Source organism: Raphanus sativus, chromosome 5 (genome assembly GCF_000801105.2).
Source record: "Raphanus sativus cultivar WK10039 chromosome 5, ASM80110v3, whole genome shotgun sequence".
NCBI classification, from domain to species: Eukaryota; Viridiplantae; Streptophyta; class Magnoliopsida; order Brassicales; family Brassicaceae; genus Raphanus; species Raphanus sativus.
The window spans coordinates 25762554-25785112 of NC_079515.1; the positions used below are offsets into that span (position 1 = coordinate 25762554).

At 38.3% G+C, this 22559-nt stretch overlaps 4 protein-coding genes and 2 long non-coding RNA genes across 7 annotated transcripts; 3 read left to right on the forward strand and 3 right to left on the reverse strand.

Moving 5' to 3' along the window:
- Positions 1-323: 323 nt before the first annotated feature.
- LOC108859753 (uncharacterized) lies at positions 324-2226 on the reverse strand. The gene is made up of 3 exons (XM_018633658.2): positions 1544-2226; positions 897-1169; positions 324-752 (listed from the first exon to the last, which is right to left on the reverse strand). Exons 1-3 carry the CDS (start codon positions 2120-2122, stop codon positions 486-488), a joined length of 1119 nt encoding a protein of 372 aa, XP_018489160.1. The 5' UTR covers positions 2123-2226; the 3' UTR covers positions 324-485.
- A 5037-nt stretch (positions 2227-7263) lies between these two features.
- LOC108857457 (autophagy-related protein 18d) lies at positions 7264-10334 on the forward strand. Its single transcript, XM_018631444.2, has 5 exons — positions 7264-7421; positions 8201-8945; positions 9202-9433; positions 9769-9892; positions 10032-10334. The coding sequence occupies exons 2-5, from the start codon at positions 8223-8225 to the stop codon at positions 10120-10122; spliced, it is 1170 nt and encodes a 389-aa protein (XP_018486946.1). The 5' UTR covers positions 7264-7421; positions 8201-8222; the 3' UTR covers positions 10123-10334.
- Positions 10335-12454: 2120 nt separating this feature from the next.
- On the forward strand, positions 12455-14131 carry LOC108805082 (F-box protein At3g56470). The gene is made up of 2 exons (XM_018577038.2): positions 12455-12553; positions 12705-14131. Exon 2 carries the CDS (start codon positions 12720-12722, stop codon positions 13770-13772), a length of 1053 nt encoding a protein of 350 aa, XP_018432540.2. The 5' UTR covers positions 12455-12553; positions 12705-12719; the 3' UTR covers positions 13773-14131.
- Positions 13939-17360, reverse strand: LOC108834950 (stomatal closure-related actin-binding protein 3). Of its 2 annotated transcripts, none has more exons than XM_018608264.2 (13): positions 17220-17360; positions 16477-16784; positions 16260-16388; positions 16087-16179; positions 15856-16002; positions 15695-15763; positions 15531-15614; positions 15260-15431; positions 15050-15166; positions 14918-14976; positions 14688-14819; positions 14429-14578; positions 13939-14339 (listed from the first exon to the last, which is right to left on the reverse strand). In XM_018608264.2, exons 2-13 carry the CDS (start codon positions 16759-16761, stop codon positions 14313-14315), a joined length of 1464 nt encoding a protein of 487 aa, XP_018463766.1. In that variant the 5' UTR covers positions 16762-16784; positions 17220-17360; the 3' UTR covers positions 13939-14312. The 2 variants fall into 2 exon arrangements, with proteins under 2 accessions (XP_018463766.1, XP_018463767.1); XM_018608265.2 differs by lacking the exon at positions 17220-17360 and adding an exon at positions 16881-17027.
- Positions 17294-22412, forward strand: LOC130495025 (uncharacterized). The gene is made up of 2 exons (XR_008934274.1): positions 17294-17430; positions 22024-22412. It is a non-coding gene; the product is annotated as an uncharacterized LOC130495025 (long non-coding RNA).
- On the reverse strand, positions 20003-21879 carry LOC130495024 (uncharacterized). Its single transcript, XR_008934273.1, has 2 exons — positions 20906-21879; positions 20003-20778 (listed from the first exon to the last, which is right to left on the reverse strand). It is a non-coding gene; the product is annotated as an uncharacterized LOC130495024 (long non-coding RNA).
- Positions 22413-22559: the final 147 nt, after the last annotated feature.

Below are 22559 nucleotides of genomic sequence, written 5' to 3' on the forward strand. Positions count from 1 at the left end.
AATGGGAGAGGATTAACCTCTGATTTTTTCCAGCTTTTGATGATTTGTGTTCTTGCATTTCAAGAAACAGTTTCACCCTAAGGAAAGAAAACGAAGGTGGAAACAATTTTTCTGTATGGAATCAAAAGAGTCCAGAAAAGGTGGGAATCAAATCACAAGAACATTCAATTGAAAACTATTTTCTTGACAATGCAGATTGGTTTTGATGAACCATAATAACTAATTGCTAATTTTGTAAAATAGATCACATACAGCCTTGACTCTTTGGATTCTGCATTGGTTTCTTTAATTAATTTTATGCTTAAATAGATACTAACCGGAAAGACAGAAAACTTTCTCTTCCCTTAAGCCAAAACCGGTTTACGTAAGACACAAACCAAAAAAAAAGTTAAGGTTTTTGAACAGAGTCTCGGTGATGTTCTATATTAATATTATCCACCGAAGATGTTAAAGCTTGTATGCGAGTAGCATTACAACAAAAACCACTAAGAGCTCTCTTTTTCGAGCTTCTCGGTTTCTTCACGTTGCTTCCTTTCAGCTTCTAGAAGTTCTCTTTCCTCGTCTTCTTCCTCTTCAATCCTGTCAAGATTATCAAACTCCTTAGCTGCTGCCATTGCTTTGACCACAGGATCTCTTAGCTCAGATATCAAACCACCACCAATTCTGTACTCTTCTTCATCACCGATAAGGAATACGCGTTGGTCAGGACCAGACGCCATTGGAATATCCACTGCCAGTAGTTTCATGTCATACTGAACAAAAAACAGAAATGAGCATCAGAAAGAAAGTACACCAAAACTCGCATACTCTGTGATAGACACAAGGCTTCATCTAAAATGAAAGAGAGAGAGAGAGAGAGAGAGAGAATGCAGATGGAAAGTAGATGAAGCAAGAACCTGTCCCTTCTTCTTCTTGACTTCAACACTAACGAGTCCCTTTCTCTCAGCACCTTGAACTGGGAAGAGAAGAAAGCAACGCTTGCTCCTAATCGTTGGCTTAAATTTTTCTAACGTGATCCCACCACCTGACATCACATAAGCACGTAAATCTGATCCTGTAAGAGGAGCACCCATAACTTCAAGAATGTTAGCCGCTGTGTTGAGCTTCCTCATGGCAATCCTATAAACTTTATCAGGATTTATCGTGAACCTTGCACGAAGGTACAAACCCTAGAGCAACAGAGAAAAAAAAACACAGATAGTGGTATGAGCAGTGATGATTAATTACTTCACAACATAAGAGAAGGAGAATGTTATGACACCAAAACAAAGCTAACAACAGTGTTTGCAGTTCTGCAATAGATTAGAAAATGCAAGAGTGATGAAACTTTTACAAACAGAATCAAAATGTGCTAATATATCTACTCCTGGTTACCCTCAAAGCTATCTCAATAGCTCAATTTCACATCCATACAGTATAAAACAGTACTTATATATGTTTGAAAACTAAGAACAGTTCCACATTTTCTACCACTGGACAATCATCTACCACTGAATCAATCCTAAGTTACAAGAGATAAGCACAGGAAGAGCGTAATACTTACAGCAAATGCGACAATGGCGGAGGAGAGAGCAAGGAAGCCATACTTAGCCATACCCTCAGAGAGACCAACGAAAGTGCTAGCAATCCCAAACATAACCCTCCAGAGAAAAATACAAACGAACACACCACCTGCTCCAAACACCACAAGGCTATTCTTCTTCCAAAACGCATCAACGTGCAACCCTAAAGCCCCTCGGTATCTACCAAAACTCGAACCAACAGCTTTCATCGGCTTCTCGACAACCTTTCTCGCGAAACTCCCGTCGAATTTACGAAACCCGGAGGTGGAAAACAGCCTGAACGCCGCCGCCGATGCAAAGTTCACGTTTTTAATAACGCGGGGCTTGGCCAACAAGGCTAGTCCGCCGCAAATCTGGGAAAAGCCGAGGTTTTTCGTGGTGGGTATCGACGAAAAGGTGTGGAAACTGGGTTTAGGTTGAAACTGAGTGAACCCAGTTGAAGGAGAAGACAAAGCGAAGAGCTTTGATGACCGGGTTACTGTGACGGGGTTGTTGACGAGTCGAGTGTAATGCAAGTGAATAAGTCTGTGAACTGCTTTGAAATCAGAGGGTTTCACCATCTTCTCTAGAAAGAACAAAAAAAGCTGTATGATCCTTTCTCCTCCTCTTCGCCGTCGTAGGAGCTGCGAGAGTGCTGATTACTCTCAATGTTGACCGAATTTGAAAGAACTTTATAGGCCGGGCCAGCTTAAATAATGAGCCCATTAAGATAATTATTTATAGAGAACAGTATGGGCCGATGTAAGCCCATTAGTATAAATGTCGCACACGATTCTTTTCTTGTATTAGAGGAAAAGGTTTAGGCGGGTGTATTGGACTGATGATTTTAGAGATTTTTGGAGTGTTTTATTTTTGGTAGGATTTGGGTGAATTTTAAAGTTATTTGAGTGATTTCATTTAAAGTGTTAAAATTTAAATCAAATTTATAGGTGGTTTGGCAAGATGGTTTCTAAATGTTTCAGAGTACTTTAGGTGATTGTTGAAACGAAAATATTTTGGATATCTCAATACTGATAAATACCTATGATGGAAAATTATAATGATTCGTTTCAGCAACAAGTTTTTAAGTAAAACTCATAGAACTTTGTAGCTACTATGTAAAACTGCAGACGTTTTAGTGCCTCTGCAGTTACAAATGTGTAGTGGTGCAAAACTGCAGTCACCATTTGAATTGTTACTTGGATTTAATTGTTACAACAGATCTCCATAAAGCTTGTGTTTTCTTGAAAAAGCTACGTTATTCGGGCACTATGGAGGTTAACACCTCTGCCTACGGAGAAGAAATAGATGTGAAAAAGAGAAATGGAATGGCTTCTCTGTGTGAGTGATCAAATTGTAGAAATAACTCTTAACATTTTCAGATGGAACCAAACTTAAAGTACAGAGCACACATAGTTTATTGTGGAATTGGATATGTTAGGTTTCTCGCTTGCTCTTTCTAGTTCTCTGTTTGAGAAAGAAAAACACTACTCTTCGGATTAGTGACTCAGATTTTTGTGCCGTCGTTGCAGATAATAACTTGCAGAGTTGCAGACCAATATCAAGATTTTATATTAACATCTCAGCTCTCAGGAAATTCAATAACATGCTTCTCGTAAGAACATGTGACCCCTCTAGCTTCTCTTAAGGTACTTTTGAGTAGCAAAGGCTTCATCTTTGTCTCCTTAAATCTCTGCAGGAAGAATAGTTTTGGAATGTCGATCAAGGGATCATGGCACGCAAATCAGCAGCAGATGGATCATCTTCTTTTCGAAATTTGGTGCCTACAGTTCATCCAAAACCATAAACATGATATCTTATAGATCAACAATTCGCACAAGAAAAATGAGACAGCCTGGTGTTGCAACAAGACAATCCAGACTTCTCAAAATTTGCAAGACAATGGAATCTCCGATACGTTTTCCTCTGTTATGCGAAATGTTGACAAACATTACCCTTTGTATCACTGCAAGTTTCTTTTCTGAATGATCTCACATTATCATCACAGAAACCCAGTTCCCGATTCTCTCAATTAATCATGGGTTCACTGATCCATACTAGAAAGATTGAAAGAGAAAATGATTGAGGATGACTTCAGCATAAAAAATGGATCTGAAATAGTTATGCAATTTTGTTTCTCGAATGTTCATTATGAAGTCTCCTCAAATAACATATTCAAAGGTGAGTTTTCTTTTTTTTTAACGCTGTGTAACCATAGAATAAAAGAGAAACCGAAGTTCCAAAGTAATATTACAATAAGAACACACGAACCAGAAGGCCCCGTGTGAACCATGAAAAAGGTAAAACTAAAAGAAAAAATAAAGGCAAAGAACAAGAATCCAACAAGGCACTGCAGAACTGGAACCGAAGCCGAAACTTGTCGGCGAAGGGTCTTCAGATTAATGCAGAGCTATCACCTCGGTCACTAGTCATCTCCCAATGCTTCCTCCTGCAGCTCGGCGTGTAGTCAGAAGGGACCAGACTGAGCGATGTAAGAGGAGTATCTGTGATCCCTAGTGACGTTAGTGGCTACAGCCTCTGCGCATTTGTTCCCTTTTGCATGTGTGAAAGCGATGGACCATAGGCGAAATCGCTCAAGCTTCATACGAATGGATTGTAAAAGGACTTCATGTTGAGGAAAAAGAAAAGGTCTAAGGATTGCTTCTCCTGCAAGGTAGGAAGAAGATTCGAAAACCACTCTTTCATAACGTAGCGAGGAGATGGAATCAACTGCCCAAAAGAAACTCCATAACTCAAGCCTCCATTTTTGTTGGTATCAACGAGTATGATCGACGACTATGACATAGAGCCTGGCCTGAATGGTCTCTCAGAATCCAAGCTGCTCCACAGTTCTGTTCTTCATCAATCCACGACGCTCCAATATTACACTTAACAAAAGAGTCACACGGTTTTTGCCAAGGCAGCATGGCTATCAAATTGCTTTCTCCGTGTTCTTCATTTGCATTAGCTGGATCATTAGCCCCAAACCACGCCGCCGCATCCACTTTAACCCTTTCCCAAACCTCTGATGCTTCCAAGTTAACATTTTCAAAGATTACCACGCTCCTAGCTTTCCAAAGATGCCAGAGAATCCAGGGAAATAGTTTTGAGCTTTCATCAGAGTTAACGCTTCGCTTGCATACCTTTATCAGATGGTGAAAGTTCAGAAAAACAGAGTTCATAGAAAACCCATTAACAGGTAGTCGAATGTTTGACAGTCTCCACACCTCTCTGGCTGTTGGGCAATGAAATAGTACGTGACAAATGGTCTCTGGATGCGAATGACAAGCCCTGCACATCGGATCTATATGGATACCCCTCGTACACAACCTTGTAGCCACAGCTAAAGCTCCTGCTAGAGCTCTCCAAATGAAGTGACGTATCTTTGGCAGAGTTTTCATTTTCCAAATGTTAGACCATAGTATTTTTTCCGCCAGGGGTATGGAAGGAGCATCAGGAGATAGATTGTTCTGCAGATGTTCCAGCAATTTGTAACCACTCTGAGAATCATACTTGCCATCTCTGCTATAGCCCCACACTGTTGAGTCTGATTTGCGGTGATCGAGTTTCATGCTCAGTATATGGTTGGCATCTTCCTCTACAAATAAATGTCGTACTTTCACCGTATCCCAAGAGCCATATCTCCCATCAACAAGGTCCGACACTTTGAGAGTAAGGTCCACCTCATCTGTTCGGTATCTCGGTGGTCTTGGGATTTCCATTAATAACCAGTTGTCATACCAGACATGAGTGTCCTGCCCGTTGCCTACTCTCTTCAAAAGACCTTGCTTTAGCAGTTCACAACCGTGCATGATGCTTCGCCACGCATATGAAGGTCTCGTCCCGGTACAGCAATCTAGAAAGCTTCCATTTCGGAAGTATCTACTCTTCATGACTCTGGCTAGAAGAGATTGAGGATTATCCCAGATTCGCCATGCTTGTTTGCAGAGAAGGGCCTGGTTAAACCATTCAATATCTTTAAAACCCATTCCACCCAACTCTTTGGATTTGCACAGTTTCTTCCAAGCGACCCATGCTATCTTACGTTTTTCAGCAGATCCACCCCACCAGAATTCAATCATTATACTAGTGAGCTTAGTACAGAGATCTTTCGGTAACTTGAAACAACTCATGGCAAACACATGCAAAGCCATACCCACCGATTTAAGAATAACCTCTTTACCTCCCTGTGAAAGCACCTTGGCTCCTCCCCCACGAAGTCGGCCTTGTACTTTATCTTGAATAAAGCCAAGTAACTTCCCTTTAGAGCTACTAAAACACTCCGGCAAGCCAAGGTATGTTCCTTCTCCACCTTCCTTCGCAATGCCCAAAATTCTCTGCAATTCCTCTCGCAGGTTCTGTGGAACTTTAGCTCCAAAAATAATGGACGACTTTTCATAGTTGATCACTTGACCAGAAGCCTCCCCGTAGAGTGTCAACCTTTTCACAATCTCCGCTCCTTCTTCAACAGAAGCCTTGCACAATAGTAGACTGTCATCCGCAAACAGTAGGTGATGCACTGCTGGACCTTGAGCAGACAGTCTGATACCATTTAATTTCCCATCTCGTTCAGCTTGATTCAGAGTACTGACCAAGGCTTCTGCACACAATATAAATAGGAAGGGGGACAAAGGGTCCCCTTGTCTAATCCCCCTCTCCGGTTTAATGAAACCATGTTGTCCTCCATTAAGTAAGATTGAGTACGTAACCGAGCTAATGCATGACATTATCCACGCCACCCATCTTCTGTCAAAACCCAAACGCTCCAGTAAAATCTCAACAAAGGACCATTCCACCCGGTCATAGGCTTTTGACATATCTGTCTTGATTGCCAAGAACCTATCACTGATCCCCACTTTGGTTAGTAGAGCGTGTACCATCTCATGTGCTATAATGATATTATCAGTGATGAGGCGACCACTCACAAAGGCACCTTGTGTTTCCGAGACGATATCAGGCAGAATACGTTTCAGTATATTACACAGGATCTTAGAAACGATTTTGTAATGCACAAAACAGAGGCTGATTGGTCTTAGCTCAGTCATCAGGGAAGGATTCGTGACCTTTGGGAGGAGGCAAATATGCGTGTGGTTCCATCCCTCGGGAAGCACCGCAGTTTTAAAAAAACCTTGAACTTCCTCTATTGTAGAAGGACCAACAATATCCTAGAATCGCTTGTAGAAGGTGCCAGTAAGCCCATCTGCTCCAGGAGCACTATCTCCTTTGATGGAGAAAGCAGCAGGTTTAATTTCGTCAGCAAGCACCGGAGCCACCAGCATCGTATTCATTGCCGGAGAGACTCGCTCTTGTAAACCTACAAGCAGACTGTCCATGTCCCACGGGTTAGTGCTTGTAAAGGTGAGTTTTCTATAATAACAATTTATAACTAAAAATGGATATAAAGTATTCTGAAATCCAATTCACACTTCTTTCTTCAAAATACTACTTAACTTTGAATAACACTGAATTTGATTTCGCTTTTATAAATTATTAATAGAATAACATGAGATTACAAATGATTTGTGATGATTTGAGATAAGTTCTATGTTCAATAACACATGAGTTAGATTTTGTTTTTAAAATCATCAGTTGAATAACATGGAGTTTTAAAAGAAAATTCAAAATCTTTTAAAATCCTAAGTTGAATACACCCCCTTATTATTTATGACGAGAGTTGACTAAACTCATAGAAAGATGATAAATATCCAACCTATTAAAAATATAATAAAAAAAATATAAATCGGAACTTTTCGACGAAGATAAAATTTGTGTACAAGTAGTAAGAAAGAGGGAACCTATCCGTAGCGAAGTCATCGAAGAAGAAGATAGAGAGACATTGTCCTTCATCGTTGAATCAGCATTGATCCTCGTTTGTAATCGGTAAGGATTTTTTTGATCATCATCACGTTCAAATCGACGATCGTTTCTTCGTTATTTGTGTTTGATCGGAAAATCTTAGTTTGTGGCTGTGTTCCTGTAGATTTAAATTGGAATCTGGCTTATTAGGGTTTAGGAGTAAGAACTGTTGATTTCATGTGATCATAATGTATGATGATCAGATACTCAGGAGTCAGGATCATAGTGAGAATTGATCTTTGGATACATTTGACTATGTGGTCATGACTTGCTTTGATTGAAGAGAAAGCTTGGTTCATCTGTTTGCACTTTGCGTTGGATTAGCTTAGGTATCTACAAGGCGTTGTGTATTAATCTTTGTTCGATTACGATTATGAATTCGTTAGTGATTTTTAGGAGTAAGAACTGTTGTTTTGATGTGAATAGTAATGTATGATGAACAGATACTCAGATAGTGTTTTCAGTCATGGTGGAAATTGAATTCTTTTAAATGGCTCTTTTTTTTGTTATGCAAGTGATCTTCGGATACATTGACTATGTGGTCATGACTTGCGTTTAATTAGTTTAAAAATGTTTATAAAAGGTATTGTGTGTTAGTCTTTGTTTGATTAGGATTATGAATTGGTTAGTGTTTTAGGGTTTGATTGATGCCTCACCAGGTATATGAAAAGGGTTTGGCTGAGTCAAGTCTCAACTCTTGTAGTTATGTCTTTCAGCTTCATTGTTTTGGATCTTCTTGGACAGAGTGTCTCCTGAAGTGTGGGATTAATTTTTTACTTTTGTTATTTGGTTTTTGGTTCCAGCTTGCAGCTATATTAAGGAACAATGGCTTCAACTGTTTCCAACTCACAAGGGTTTGAAGCGCGGAATAATGGCGCTTTTAGGTCTCCGGAACCAGGTTTTGGTGACAGTGATGGAGCAGAGTTGGTTTCTGTTTCTTGGAATCAGGATTACAGCTGTTTTTCTTCTGGGACCAGCCACGGTTTTCGGATATATAACTGCGAGCCTTTCAAGGAAACTTTCAGGCGAGAGCTCAAGGACGGGGGTTTCAAAATCGTGGAGATGCTTTTCCGAAGTAATATCTTGGCACTCGTTGGCGGTGGACCTAACTCTCAGTACCCTTCAAACAAAGTATTGATTTGGGATGATCATCAGAGCCGCTGCATCAGTGAGTTTTCTTTCAGGTCCGAGATTCGTGCAGTGAAGCTAAGAAGGGATCGGATTGTTGTTGTTCTTGAACACAAGATATATGTCTACAATTTCATGGACCTGAGGCTTCTTCATCAGATTGAAAACCTGGCAAATCCAAGGGGACTGTGTTGCCTCTCTCATCATATGAATACATCTGTGCTGGCTTGTCCTGGTGTTCGTCGAGGAGAGGTCCGTGTTGAACATTTTGGGCTTAACATGGTGCAAATCATTAACGCTCATGATTCGAATATCGCGTGCATGACCATGACACTGGATGGCTTGCTTCTTGCAACTGCCAGTACAAAGGGAACTCTGATTAGAATTTTCAACACGATGGATGGAACTCGTCTGCAAGAGGTATAGTAGCTATGAACTGCTGCTTTCAGTTTTAATCATCACTGCACCATGTGATGTGTATGTCACATTTTCTTAAGCAATGGTTGAGCAAACATACGTATCTGTCATGATTCATATAGAAAAGACTTTGGTACTAGGTAGTAAACATTAAAGAATTAGTTATAGATAGAATCTTACGCAGCATATGCCAGTTTTGTATCGGTCATTACAGGTTTATTAGTCTGATTTATTTAAATTTAATGCTGCATTATTACAGGTCCGAAGAGGAACGGACAGAGCAGATATCTATAGCATTGCTCTATCACCGAATGTGCAGTGGTTGGCAGTATCAAGCGACAAGGGGACTGTTCATATTTTTTCTCTTAGGGTGAGAGTTTCTGGGGAGGACTCACACTCCACTGAACATGAGACGTCTTCAAATTCCCTGCAGGCTCTTGTAACTCCAGCCAGCGGTGTCAACCCTGGTTCGTCATTGTCATTTCTGAGAGGTAAGATAAAAACTAGGAGACATCTTTAAAAATAATTAATGTTACCGTGAAGTATGATGTCCTGTTTCCGTTAAGAATTGCTTATACAGAGAAATGGCAAGCCGCTAGATAAATGTCAAGACAGTAAAATTTTGAAATTGCTAAGAAAAGGACTTCGTGGTTCATGAGAAGGATCTTTTGTAGCTTGAATCCATGAAAATCAGTGAACTCAATAGTACTGTGTAGTCTGTGTTGCTTAGATGCCTTGGAAAATTCAAGTGTTACTAAGAAAGTTATTGCCTGGACCAACGCATGCTTATATGTCTTTTACTTAACATCTTCATACAATGTTGCAGGAGTTTTGCCAAGATATTTCAGCTCGGAGTGGTCATTTGCTCAGTTCCATGTACCAGAAGTCACCCAATTCTTTGCAGCATTTGGTGCTCAGAACACAATTGCGATTATCGGCATGGATGGAAGGTAACAAGCATCTCTAAATCTCTCTAACTATATTTACATCATCATCCACAAGCAGTCATATGTGTTTCCATTACACAAGTCAGAATCTCATTACCATAAAATAAACAACAACCACACGTCTGATTTATGGGCTTTGCAGTTTCTACAGGTGCAGTTTCGATCCAGTGAACGGAGGAGAGATGACACAGCTTGAATACGTCCGCTTTCTGAAACCGGAGACCCTAAGATAGCCAGAACGTGTGGTCGGTTCAAGTTCTACGTACATAACCACTGGCTTTGTATATTCATTTGGTGAAACGTTTGCATCAGATTTGATTCTTCCAAGCTTTACTTGATTAAAGGGAATTGTATTCTTGATTGGGACAATGTACATATACCAATACATGGACTCCTCTGTGAGTTTCCCTCTTACAAGATCATTAAAGAACATCAATTCCTTTGAGTTTTCTTGTTTTACCACCTGCATGCCTATGAGCCTTTCGTAAGCACAATAAGTTACAAATGGGTTAAGGAATGAATGAATGATACCGCCTATGAGAGCATTTTTAATTTAAAAAAGTTCTATATGTAACGTTTCAAAATATAAACATAAGATCTAATAAAAATATTGGTTCTAGTTTTTTAAAGTCACTAAAATACCATCGGAAGGAAAGAAGTACACAGAAAATTTGTTCACGAATCTTTTTTTTCTTAGAATTTATGTTTATTCAGCTTGATTATATACACAAATATTTAGATTTTTATATAATATTTAAGAGTTGCGACAAAATATTTTCCCTTGAGTTTTTCAACGGATACTTTCTAGTCCTACTGTGAATCTTAAAATGGTACAATAATCAAAATTTAGTTTAATTTTTGCTAAAAGACTCAAATCAAATGAACAAAACTTGTATAAAATAAAAAAAAAACTGTAAATAATTGCTAAAAGTATTTTAAAATATAAATAGAAGTGGTTGTTCGAGCAAACCTCCTGTCTGTTTATAAAAGACTACTTTTAAGTTAAAAATAGATTACTGAAAATGTATGATTACTGAAATCCCATATATAGTTCTTATATTCAATTAATTATGTTATTCTATATAATCTTATTGGTTATGCCAATTTATAACCAGTTTTATTATGTTCTATTTATAAATGAAAACAATATTCCTTAATAATCCAAGACAATAAGTTTCATAAATAAATCGTAATTTTAGAGTATATGTGATTTGAATGAGAAAATCTTGACAACAAAACAAATTTATTTTATTTGCACCATTAATCTAATTTCATTTAACTTTCATCACTAATTTATATATAAATATTATATTAACTATTAAGTTTAAAATTTCATCAATCTTAATAACTCGTTTCTCCAATATCATTTCACATGTTCATTATAAATATTACATTAAAATAATATTAGGTCAACTCATAAGTTATGAAAGTTTCATGTTTATGAGATTTTCTCATAAACCCAGTAGAAAAACTGTTTTCAAGGGTTCTTTATCATCACAAAATTCTCAGACCACCAAATCATTTACATATCTATCATTAGTTAATAATATTTTCTTCCAACAAAACATGTCTTCTAAAAAACTATGTTTACACTAATATTTATATAAAATTTTATATCGGCTAAAACAAAATAACTCAAAATCATAAATGTATTTTGTTATATTGTTGTATAAATTGATACATCTCATATGCATAAAACTTGATAAGATTGTATAATAAAAATTACATGCAGTGATATAATTAATATACACATAGTGATATATGAAATTTGAGTAATTACATGCGATATAATGATATTTTTTCTTCAATTCATATTTTGGGCATATTTGTGAGTATTACTTAAAAAATCAAGAAAATATATCGATTTATTAAATTAGCTGAGTCAATTCTACTTGATTACAAAGATTGATTTTCTATTTTCTTGAATATAATTATTTTAGAAAAAAAATAGTGTTTCAAAAAGTATAAACTAGCGTGAATGAGATTTTGCTAGCATCACTTACCACCAGAACATATAAAACACATAGTGAACATAAAATTGAAATGAAATCAAGAGAATAAAAAGATTGAAACTTTTGATCATCGAGTCGTTTCATTTTAGATAACAAAAATCATATTTACTAAAATTTTGTGAAAGTAAAAGAGAAAAAAAAATTTAGATGGTTTTCTTCAAGAACTATGCTCTAGAATAAGCTATTAAAAAGAGATATTTTACTTGTAAAGCCACTAGGTTTTCATTCTAATTTTGTGTTTATATACAAATCTTGCTTTTTTATTTTAAATGGAAGATACCTCCATAATAATATGCTTATCTTTTTCTATGTGAAAGTTGGATTTTATTCTCAAGTGAGAGATTCAGTAATTAGAAATTTTGTTGGTAAGATAATTCAACTTGTTTGAAATCCATCATATAACTACAAAAAAAAAAAACTCCTTTTAATCAATTGATTTGGTAGTAACCGGACTAAACCGAACCTATTTTACTCCAAAAAGTCAACGATGACCATTTTTGGATGGCAAGTGCCATTTTGTAGTTTCTTTCTGACTTTGTATAAACTAATATTGAAAGACTGAGAAACCTAGAGGCTAGAGAACGATCAGAGATCCCCTTTCGGTCCCAATCTAACGACCAGAAGAATCATCATACATCACCATGCTTGGATCGTGAGTTCTCTCATATCTTTCCTCTTATCTAGATAAATCCGACAGTTCTTGTTATAAAAGACTCGTTGAGTTTCAGAGCTTTGTACTGTCTTTTAATGTTTCTTAGTTCTACTTTTGAGATTATTAGACTTTTGACTTTTAATTTTATAAGTCCAACATTGAGAGTATGATGGGAAACGAAAAGGACCAAACATTCTCAGACTTCCCTTACGATCTCTTACAACTAGTAGTTTCCCATCTTCCATTGAAAGACAACATCCGCGCTTCTACTGTCTCCAAAACATGGCAACAAGCTTGTCTTTCCGTTAGAGTCCCAGACAGACCTCCTTGGCTCATCTACTTTTCGAAAACAGAGGAATCATCATCATGTGAACTCTATGACCCATCGATGCAGAGAAGGTACTATCTCTCGTTTCCCGAGCTCTCCGGTTCTCGTGTGTGTCACTCCAATGAAGGTTGGTTGCTCATGTACAACCCCAACTCGTTTCATCTCTTCTTCTTCAACCCGTTTGCTCGTGATCTCATCCCCTTGCCACCGCTTTGGATGGCTTACGATCAGAGAATGGCTTTCTCTTGCGCTCCAACATCAACTGCTTGTCTCTTGTTCACAGTCGCGAACGTAAACGTGGAGAACAACAACATCACCGTCAAGACATGTTGTCCTAATAATGATAAAGAGTGGAACACGTTCGTGTTCCGTAATCAGTTACCGGTTAGTAGTACTTTCGAGCAGATTGTTTTCTCCAACGGTGTCTTCTACTGCCTCACAAACAGTGGCCACTTATCCATCTTTGACCCGTCTTTGAGTTCTTGGAACGTTCTTATCTCCGGACTACCTCTTAGACATCACGGAAGCAACGGATGTTTCATGACACAGCACCAAGGAGAGATCTATCTCGTATACATGTACAGCCACAAGAACCCAACAGTGCTTAGACTTGATCCTACAAGCTGTGAATGGACTGAGAGGAAAACACTGGGAGGCTTGACGATTTACGCTAGTGCTTTGTCTTCTGAAACGAGAGCTGAGCAGAAGGAGCCGAGTGGAGGAGTAAGGAACTGTTTGTGTCTCCCTGTGTTCCATGGGTTCAAGAGGACTTGCATATACTATAAGGTGGATGAAGAGAGTGTGGTTTCATTGAAGTGGAAAAAGTCTGATCCGTATGGGAATATTTGGATCATGCCACCACTCAACCCTGTACTTAATCAACTTCTCTAGTAATATTCAAGGACATGTACAATATACTTTTTTAATATATTTTCTTTTTGTCAAACTGCCCATATGATTAAACCAAGTTTTGACAGATAGATATGTCATTCTGAAGAGAAGAGATGAAACCAGATTCAGTATAGTATATACTTATTTACACATACTGAAAATGGAATGACTCATAAGCTTGTAATAGTTAAAAACAAACTCTGTATTTCTGGTCTCACACTCATAAGCTGATTAACAATGTTGCATCCTAAATCATAAAAGAAAAGAAAAATAGAAATCAAACAAACAAACAAACCAAAACAAATCAGAAATGGAAAACCATATCAAACTGATGAACTGGTAAAAGAAGAAGGGAAAAACTGAAATCTGCTGCCTATAATAAAACTCTATGCAGCAAAGCAAACATTGGATGATGAATGAGAAGCCAAACTTGCACCTTCCTTCTCTGAACCACAGTGTGAAAAAAGGAAACAAACAACACACAGAACAAAAAAGAATCAGGTGGTTGTGGTTAATGGTAATGTCTTGTTCACCATTTGTTTAATCATCTGGCCCAAGCAGTGTAACCTGCAGATATAAGCAAGCTTGTCATGTAAAACCACAGTGATAAAGCAGAGTCTAAAAATAGCATTTTAACAGAAATTGTTTTTGCTTACATTGCAATCAAAAGCGTATTTTCGAGCAAGGACTATGGCTGTGTTACGTTCTTGTTCTGACTCAAAGGTTAGTATGAAAGTTAGACTCTTTCTTGGTTGCCATAACAATGCCTTTGCAGGAGCCTTGATGTTGCCTCTAACTCCACAGAGCTGCATAAGAAACATATACACTTTGTAAGAAACTTTCATAGAATGTCATAAAGAGTTATTTCTTGTGAAAAAGAATGAAGATACATGTCAGGACACAATCTCTAGATACCTGCATGGATGTTGAGTATATCTCTCTCGCCTTTGTGATCCATCCTCGAGACAGTTTTATCCTCGTCTTTCCAACGGTAAAGACATGAGTTCGAGATGCATAGTCTTGTCCATTCATCTGTGATATAACCACCTTAAGAAAAGAGTTTGAAATGTTCAGCTTATTAGAACATAAACTCAATGCAACTCTCTCCCCAAAGAAAACCAGATGAATTGTTGTAAGTAACATACATTGAATTCACTGTTTGATTTTCGCATCAGAGACTCTACGCGAGATAGCAAGCAAGAATCTGCAGTTAAACAACCCAAACATTCAGTTTATTGTCCACTTAAAAATATTTGTAAAACGTCGGTGAAACCAACCAGGAGCTATTGGACCATCTGTTGCAACAGTGAGTTTCTGTCCGTTTGAGAGAATGTCTGCTTGCAATATCCTCCCAACATCAAATGGTTCTGGAGCATATACTGATTGGTTTGCACCTGAGTCCAAAAACATGAACTCCCTCAAGCTAAAACTCGTTTGCCAAAAAAAAAGGTGAATGATGAAAGCAAACAGATAGGAGGAGCAAGTACCAGATATAGCTTCCCTTCTACTTGTTTCACATGCTGCACGGTACCACTGGATTGAACAGTTTGAAAGATCTATAGCATTTTCTGAGGAGACTTGGATTCTTAAGCAAGAGCCTAGACTTTGTGTGCCTTCCAGAACAAATGGACACGACTCTGATTCCTCGGCTCTCTTGATCTTGAGATGTTTGTCAAAGGCAAGAACAAAGAGGTCAGCAAAAAAAACTAATTTAAGTTGAAAACTAAATGCTGCGTCAATGCACAAACAAAAACATACCTGTTGATGAAGTTTAATAGAATTCAAATACTTCTCTTGGATTCGACTTCTTAAACCATGAAGCTCATGTTGCATACCCATCACCTGCATTACAAACAGAGCCTTATAATAATAATACATAATGATAGGGTTAAAAGTGTGTGCTATGAAAATAGATGGAGCACCTTTGTTGGGTGATGCATCCGTTTGATCTGTCTAGCTTCTTGGACCTCCTCAACCAGTTTCTCCACATCCTGTTTATATGAAAACGTAACTTGATAAGAAAGAACACATTACAAAAAGAAACAACCAAACTATAAAGCCAGAGTACGTAGATGGAACTCACAGGTCCCTGAGCTCTAGAAGCTTCAGAACTTCTCTCCTGTTCTTCAAATGCCTCTCCAAGTTTAAGCACTACGGCTCTAGCACTTTCGATCTCAGCACAAGCAAATGATTTTTCCTGGTTTACCAGTTTCTTTGCATCTTCTGATGCCTAAAATGATGGGAACAAGAACTGAATCAGAATCATGCATGGTTCTGAGCACCAAAGATCTATGCATTATTTAAAGAGGGAGACCTGCTTGAGGAAGTTTCCAAGTTTCTTCACTTCAAACTTTTCTTGAATTAGCTCACCTTCATTCTGAGTTAACTTCACAGCTAATGCTTCGACCTAATCATAGTTTGATCACACAAACCGTTAGTTTCAGAATCATCAAGAGACTTATTAAGTTTTAAGAACAAGTAAAAAACCATAGAGATAGCTTTCTCCACATCTTCCTTGTTTTGCCCATCCATGCGTCCTCTCATGTATTCTAAAGCATCTCTTAGCTTCTTCAACATAACATGTCCCTCTAAAGAAGCCACCTCTTTTAATTTCGCCTAAGGATTAAGAAAAAAAAAATCAAAAACAAAAAGATATGAAAAAAAATGTTTATGTGAAATGAGAAAAGAGAGCTTTGTAGAAAACCTCATCAGCCAAAGTAACAGCTGCAGCCAAGTTCTTATCAAATTTACTAGCTAAGTCACGCACTGAGAGACGCTCGTGCTGATCAGACAACAACTCGTTCTCTTTCTCGACAGTGTTTTTAACTGAAGGACCTTTCTCATCTTCTTTTGGTTCCTCTACGATCTGGTTATCAGGTCCTAGTTTGTAGGTTGGAAAATGATTAGAAGCAAAGCTCGCATCTGCTGATACTGTAATAACTGGTTCTTGTAATGTCCTTTCTTCGATTTCAGGACACACTTTCGTCATTTTTTTCAGGATTTTTTTTGAATCTGTTTTAACAAAAAAAAAAAACAAATAGCAAATTTATTCAATAGAGCATTCTATTTTTTCACGAGGAAAATGCACTGAAGGTGTAAGTAGGTAACCTCTATAAGTGAAACTATCACGGATCAAATGTTTTTTTGACGATTTGACAAAAAAGTTTAATTAGCTTTTTTACTAGTCTGAATTGGAAGACAAAAATAGCTTTTTATGTTCGTAAGAAAAGGATCAAGACATGACAAGAAAATTCATTATAGACTCGACCATGTTTTACACTAACTGAGAAAGACTCAGAGAGAGAGAGAGAGAGAGCATCGAAAGAGAGTGGAGACTAACAAAGATGTAGACTTTCTAACTCCTGCAACTAAACCGTACATCAATGAAACATAATACGACAAAAGGAAGGAGGAATGCAAGTAGAAACGAGCTCGAAAGATACAAACCTACGGACGTCCTGAAAACCAAGAAGCACAGAGAAGCTTAGGAAGAGAGAAGTAAAAAGAAGAAGAAGAAGAAGAATAAGAAAGTGGAAGTGGGTCTCTCTGTGACTATGTCCAGTCTTCGTCGTTGGGCATCTTTTCTCTTTTTTTTTTTAATTAGCTTTTACAAAAGCGTCAAAGACGACACCAGGATAAAATGGAAAATGCAGAGAATGTAATGATATGGGCCCAATTCTATTCTAAACCCAATACCAAATTTGTCAATTGTCGGCTACAGCAATTCACGAGACGTATAAGAAAAGGAAAATATACAAAAGCTAATATGATTAGGAAAAGGCAATAGTTTTTTGTATAAATAAGGAGGTGTTCTTAAGGTTTTGGATCATCCGATCAAAAAGAGAGACAAGAGCAATAGAGATAAAGAGAGATCAAGAAAGATTAGCAATTAGGAAGAGCATTTATTGTTAAGGCTTGTGATCTTTATATTTTGTTCTTGAGAAACCTATTGGTATTGAATAAAAGCAAAGACAGGTTTTCATATCAAGTTTATTCCAAATTCTATAGCACAAAGTTGAGGTTTAAATCCTAACAATTGGTATCAGAGCCGGGATGACGAACATCTGCAAGAAGACCAAAATACCCTTCAAGTTCGAAGAGCCTCCACTTCGATGGGAAGGGCGGGGTACGTAGCAGAGGCCAGTCAAAGATCCCGGGAGCTTCGGTTGTGGGAGGAGAATCCTCAAGATGACTTCGCGAATAAGTGGTGTCAGAGACTTGTATCGAAAGTCTCTCCTTAACAACGATACAAAGATTAGGTGGATATTCCTAACGGTGCTGTAAGGATTAGGTGGTGAATGTCCTAATGGTGCAGTAAGGGTTAGGTGGATAAATCCTAATAGTGTAACAAGGTTAAGTGAAGAGTCCTGTTGGTGATTACGGCGGTACAAGATGCATACCAAATGTCGCTGGAGGTTAGAAACCAAGGTTGATGTGGTACTTGGTTTGAGAGGAGGTTTGTTGGGAATGCAAACAAAGTCCCACATTGGAAGTTTAGACAAATAATGTCTAATATATAAAGAGATGTCCAACTCTGATTAGTACGAGGCCTTTTGGGAAGGAGTCCCAGAAACAAATCCATGCGGGCTTTGCCTTCGGGCCCAAAGTGGACAATATCGTACTAATCGGACAATAGAGAGTTGGACATGGACTTGAAAAACCCAACAAGTGGTATCAGAGCAATCCAGGTTTGATTGGAAGTGCTAGCTAGAATTATGGAACCAACTCGGGGAAGATTTGAGATGGAGAAATTTGATGGCAAAGGTGACTTCGGAATGTGGAAGTACAAGATGATGGCTCAGCTGGAGATACAAGGTCTACTTTCGGTTCTTAAGGAAGACTTTACGGTCTTGACAGAATCTGGAAAAGAAGTAGAAGGATCGGATGCAAAGGTTGATCAAAAGAAGGCTGACAAAGATCTTAGAGTAAGAAGTCTGTTGGGAATATCTTTGAGTGATTCTATTCTAAGGAAGATTATGCATGAAACAACTGCATTGGGGATGTGGAAGGCCCTTGAAAAGAATTATCAAACGAAGTCTCTTCCTAACAGAATCTACTTGAAGAAACAATTCTCCTGCTACAAGATGGAAGAGGACAAGACGATAGAAGAAAACGTGGATATCTTTCTGAAGTTAATTGCAGACTTGGAGAGTCTCAAAGTTACTATATCAGATGAAGATCAAGCAATTCAACTATTGTCGGGACTTCCAGAAGCGTATGAACAATTGGTTCACACACTCCAATACGGAACGGGGAAAGAAACGCTTACCGTAAACGAAGTTGTAACTTCAGCTTATTCCAAAGAAGCGGAACTTAAGCAGAAAGGATTACTTAACAAGAGTAAACCAGTTTCGGAAGGTTTATATGTGGAGTCACGTGGAAGAAATCAAAAGAGATCAGGGAACGGCAATAACTGGAGAGGAAGATCTAAAAGTAAGGGAAGACAGAAATCTGATGAAAACGACACAGGCTGTTTTATTTGTGGGAAGGAAGGCCATTGGAAACGAGAATGTCCTGATAGGAGGAGGCCTCCGAATTCTGCAAATTTTACAAAGGAGCCTGTGCAGCCATTGGTGTTAACCGTTAGCAATCACGATACACTCAAGGAATGGATCATGGATTCAGGTTGTTCATTCCATAGTACACATGACAAAGAAGTCTTGTTTGATTTCAAGGAGTACGACGGGGGAAGTGTATTAATGGCTAATAACACTAAAGGCAGCATCAAAGGAACGGGGAAGATTCAGATTCAAAATCCAGATGGTTCCAAAGTAATACTCAAGGATGTTAAATACATGCCTGACGTGAGTAGGAATCTGATATCTTATGGGATGTTAGAAAAATCAGGTTGCAGATATGTAGGACGCGGCTTCAAGGTTCAGTTCTACAAAGACAGGAAGAAAGTAATTTCAGGAAAATACAAAGACGGGTTATACTTTCTTCAAGGGAGAGTTGTAAAGAGTAAGGTGGATACTCCTAAAGCTGAGAAAGAAGTTAAACGAAAAAGGCGAAAGGTGTCTTTCAGTGAAAATCTGATTCAGGGACCAAGTCCGTATGGTTTTATGACGGAAACGACATCAGCTCGAGGTGGAGACTCTTTTTCAACAGAAAAATACGAGTCAGGTATAGAAGCTGATAATGGGCAGGCTGTAGATGTTTTTTGTCTTGCAAGGGATGAAGAAAAGTGTAATGATAAACCATCATCAAAGGAGAATCAAAGGCTTGATGGATTCAAGAATGATTCAGAGTTTTGCATTGAAAGTTTCACAAACTCAGATTATGCAACAAACGATGAGGAAGCATCAACTACAGGGTTTGAATTCGAAGTTAGTGACACAGAAGGCAATTCTATCATTACGGCAGTCAAGAAGGAAGACGTATCGAACAAGACGGATACAACGGCTAATCATGAAGAGAGGTTGAATGAAAAGGCACCTGATCAGAAGTTGCAGCTTTGCTGTGAACTTCCCAATGTCCACTAATAGGAGAAAAGCGTCACAGGTAACGTCATTATCGAGACACCTCGCACAAGAAGAAATAATGAGTAAGGAACTACTATTATTTCTTATCGATAATGAAAAGCCAGTAGGGAGCAAGAAAGGTTACCTGTGACGGATAAGACGAGGTGGATGTTTCAGTTCAAGGTGGAGCAGCTGAGACATAGGAAAATTGCTAATAGGTCTCAAGTAAATCGGATGGAGGGTAGGAGAGGTTTTTGAAGTGCTACCTGAGAGAACGTCTTAAACATCAAGAATGGTGAAGGGAGACGAGTATCTCAGGCTAAAAAAAAAAAATTGCAACGGGTCGCCAAACAAGGAAGGAGAAGATTGATGAGAGAACATCTTAAACACCAGCAAAGGTGAAGGGAGATGAGTATCTCTGGTACATGAGAAGCACACGGGATGATCGTCTTAAACAGCTGAGGAAACTGAAAGTAGTTCCAAGAAGCTGGAGAGAAACGTGTTCTGTAAACAAGCTAGAGAAGTGCCACAATTGACAGGAGAATCTGGTAAAAGGTCAACAAATATAGGATTGGTCAAGGTCTATATTTTCGAAAGGATGAGAAGAACCATATGCTCAAGTAAACAGGATAAGAGATTGAGGAAGAAATCATTGAGAATAACTGCAGTAACCTCGATGAAGTAGTTCCAAAATCTCGTGTATCATTCACACGGAGTCGTCAGTTGTCGCCACCAAGGAAGTCGCGATTTAAGGAGAAGGATCTGGTGCGATGAGAATCAACTGAGACTATCCATGTGTGGAACAGAAGCTATCGGTAAGTTTGGAGCTGTGTTTGGAGGGGGATTCCAAAGACGTAAACTTTGAGCCAGGAAGAAGAAACGAGCGTAGGTTCCACCGGAAAAGACATAGCCATATAGTTGGACTTCACGGTTTGAAGTTTCACTTGGTTTTCTGGAGATTGACCAGTGATTTGGTAAAGCGTGGTGAAAGTGGTGACTTCTCATGATAGTTATGACGGTAGAGGATTTGCCGTCAAAACGATGGATTCTGTTTTAGAATCGAAGTCAAGGAGGCAGCCACGAAGTAGAAATACATGAGCGTCAGAGGTTGAGGCGAGTTCTGATTGAGATGAATGTGGTCGGAATCACACCGGTGAGGTGGAGTGTCATCAGGGAAGCTCTGCGTCTGAGAAAAAAAAAATTACAGATCAGTTGGAGGAAACGGCAGGAAAGCTTGACGGAGCTTATGAAATTTCGAGTTATGTTAGGCAAAGGAACCAGAGTGGAGAAGAGTGGAGGTTGTGGTTGGTACCAGTCACTAGGATTTTTCTAAGCGACGGAGAGGAGATGGTGTCAACGAAGAAGACGCAAAAGGAAGAATATGGATTTGGGCCCAAGGTGGAGATTGTAATGATATGGGCCCAATTCTATTCTAAACCCAATACCAAATTTGTCAATTGTCGGCTACAGCAATTCACGAGACGTATAAGAAAAGGAAAATATACAAAAGCTAATATGATTAGGAAAAGGCAATAGTTTTTTGTATAAATAAGGAGGTGTTCTTAAGGTTTTGGATCATCCGATCAAAAAGAGAGACAAGAGCAATAGAGATAAAGAGAGATCAAGAAAGATTAGCAATTAGGAAGAGCATTTATTGTTAAGGCTTGTGATCTTTATATTTTGTTCTTGAGAAACCTATTGGTATTGAATAAAAGCAAAGACAGGTTTTCATATCAAGTTTATTCCAAATTCTATAGCACAAAGTTGAGGTTTAAATCCTAACAGAGAAGAAAATAAAAAGAGACACTTTTGTTTCTCTGAATCTTCTTCTCTCCGAATAACCAAAAGCTGCTTACTTTCTTTCTCTCTCTCTCTATCTTTCATTCACGCCATCATCGTTAAGAACCCAAAGAGTGCAAGAAAAAGAAGGATTATTTGTTAGACAGTGTCCCGGTCTGGTCTTTCTTTTGTTGGGACGACGCGCTATTACCTGGCGTTTGAAACACACGCTTTTGGCGCGAGTTGTGTTAATCGTTGTGGTGGGGCCCTGGTCCTTGGCTCCATAGATTTTCATTTTTTTACCTTTTTTTTCTCTTTTTTTTTTTCACATTAATATTTGGTTTGGATCTAATCATGATTCCTTAACCACCGTTATCATATAAATCGCTCTGTTTATTTCTTTTGCGTCTTAAGCAAAGAATCTTAAGAAACCTTCCCAAATCACAGTTGGTAGTGTAATACAAGTAGATGATGTTTTATTGTGATTACTTAAAATGTAAATTGTATGTGTACTAATATGGTCTAATATATGAAAAGTAAAACATGT

Excerpts from the sequence above, each read along its gene's own strand:
- LOC108857457 (XM_018631444.2), top strand. The coding sequence starts at position 8,223 with ATGGCTTCAACTGTTTCCAACTCACAAGGGTTTGAAGCGCGGAATAAT. Across the intron at positions 9,434-9,768 it reads GTCATTGTCATTTCTGAGAG|GAGTTTTGCCAAGATATTTC; the intron begins GTAAGATAAAAA and ends ACAATGTTGCAG. Across the intron at positions 9,893-10,031 it reads ATTATCGGCATGGATGGAAG|TTTCTACAGGTGCAGTTTCG; the intron begins GTAACAAGCATC and ends TGGGCTTTGCAG.
- LOC108834950 (XM_018608264.2), bottom strand. The coding sequence starts at position 16,761 with ATGACGAAAGTGTGTCCTGAAATCGAAGAAAGGACATTACAAGAACCA. Across the intron at positions 16,389-16,476 it reads CTGTTACTTTGGCTGATGAG|GCGAAATTAAAAGAGGTGGC; the intron begins GTTTTCTACAAA and ends CTTAATCCTTAG. Across the intron at positions 16,180-16,259 it reads TGGAGAAAGCTATCTCTATG|GTCGAAGCATTAGCTGTGAA; the intron begins GTTTTTTACTTG and ends AACTATGATTAG.
- LOC108805082 (XM_018577038.2), top strand. The coding sequence starts at position 12,720 with ATGATGGGAAACGAAAAGGACCAAACATTCTCAGACTTCCCTTACGAT.
- LOC108859753 (XM_018633658.2), bottom strand. The coding sequence starts at position 2,122 with ATGGTGAAACCCTCTGATTTCAAAGCAGTTCACAGACTTATTCACTTG. Across the intron at positions 1,170-1,543 it reads CCGCCATTGTCGCATTTGCT|GGTTTGTACCTTCGTGCAAG; the intron begins GTAAGTATTACG and ends CTGTTGCTCTAG. Across the intron at positions 753-896 it reads TCAAGAAGAAGAAGGGACAG|TATGACATGAAACTACTGGC; the intron begins GTTCTTGCTTCA and ends TTTTTTGTTCAG.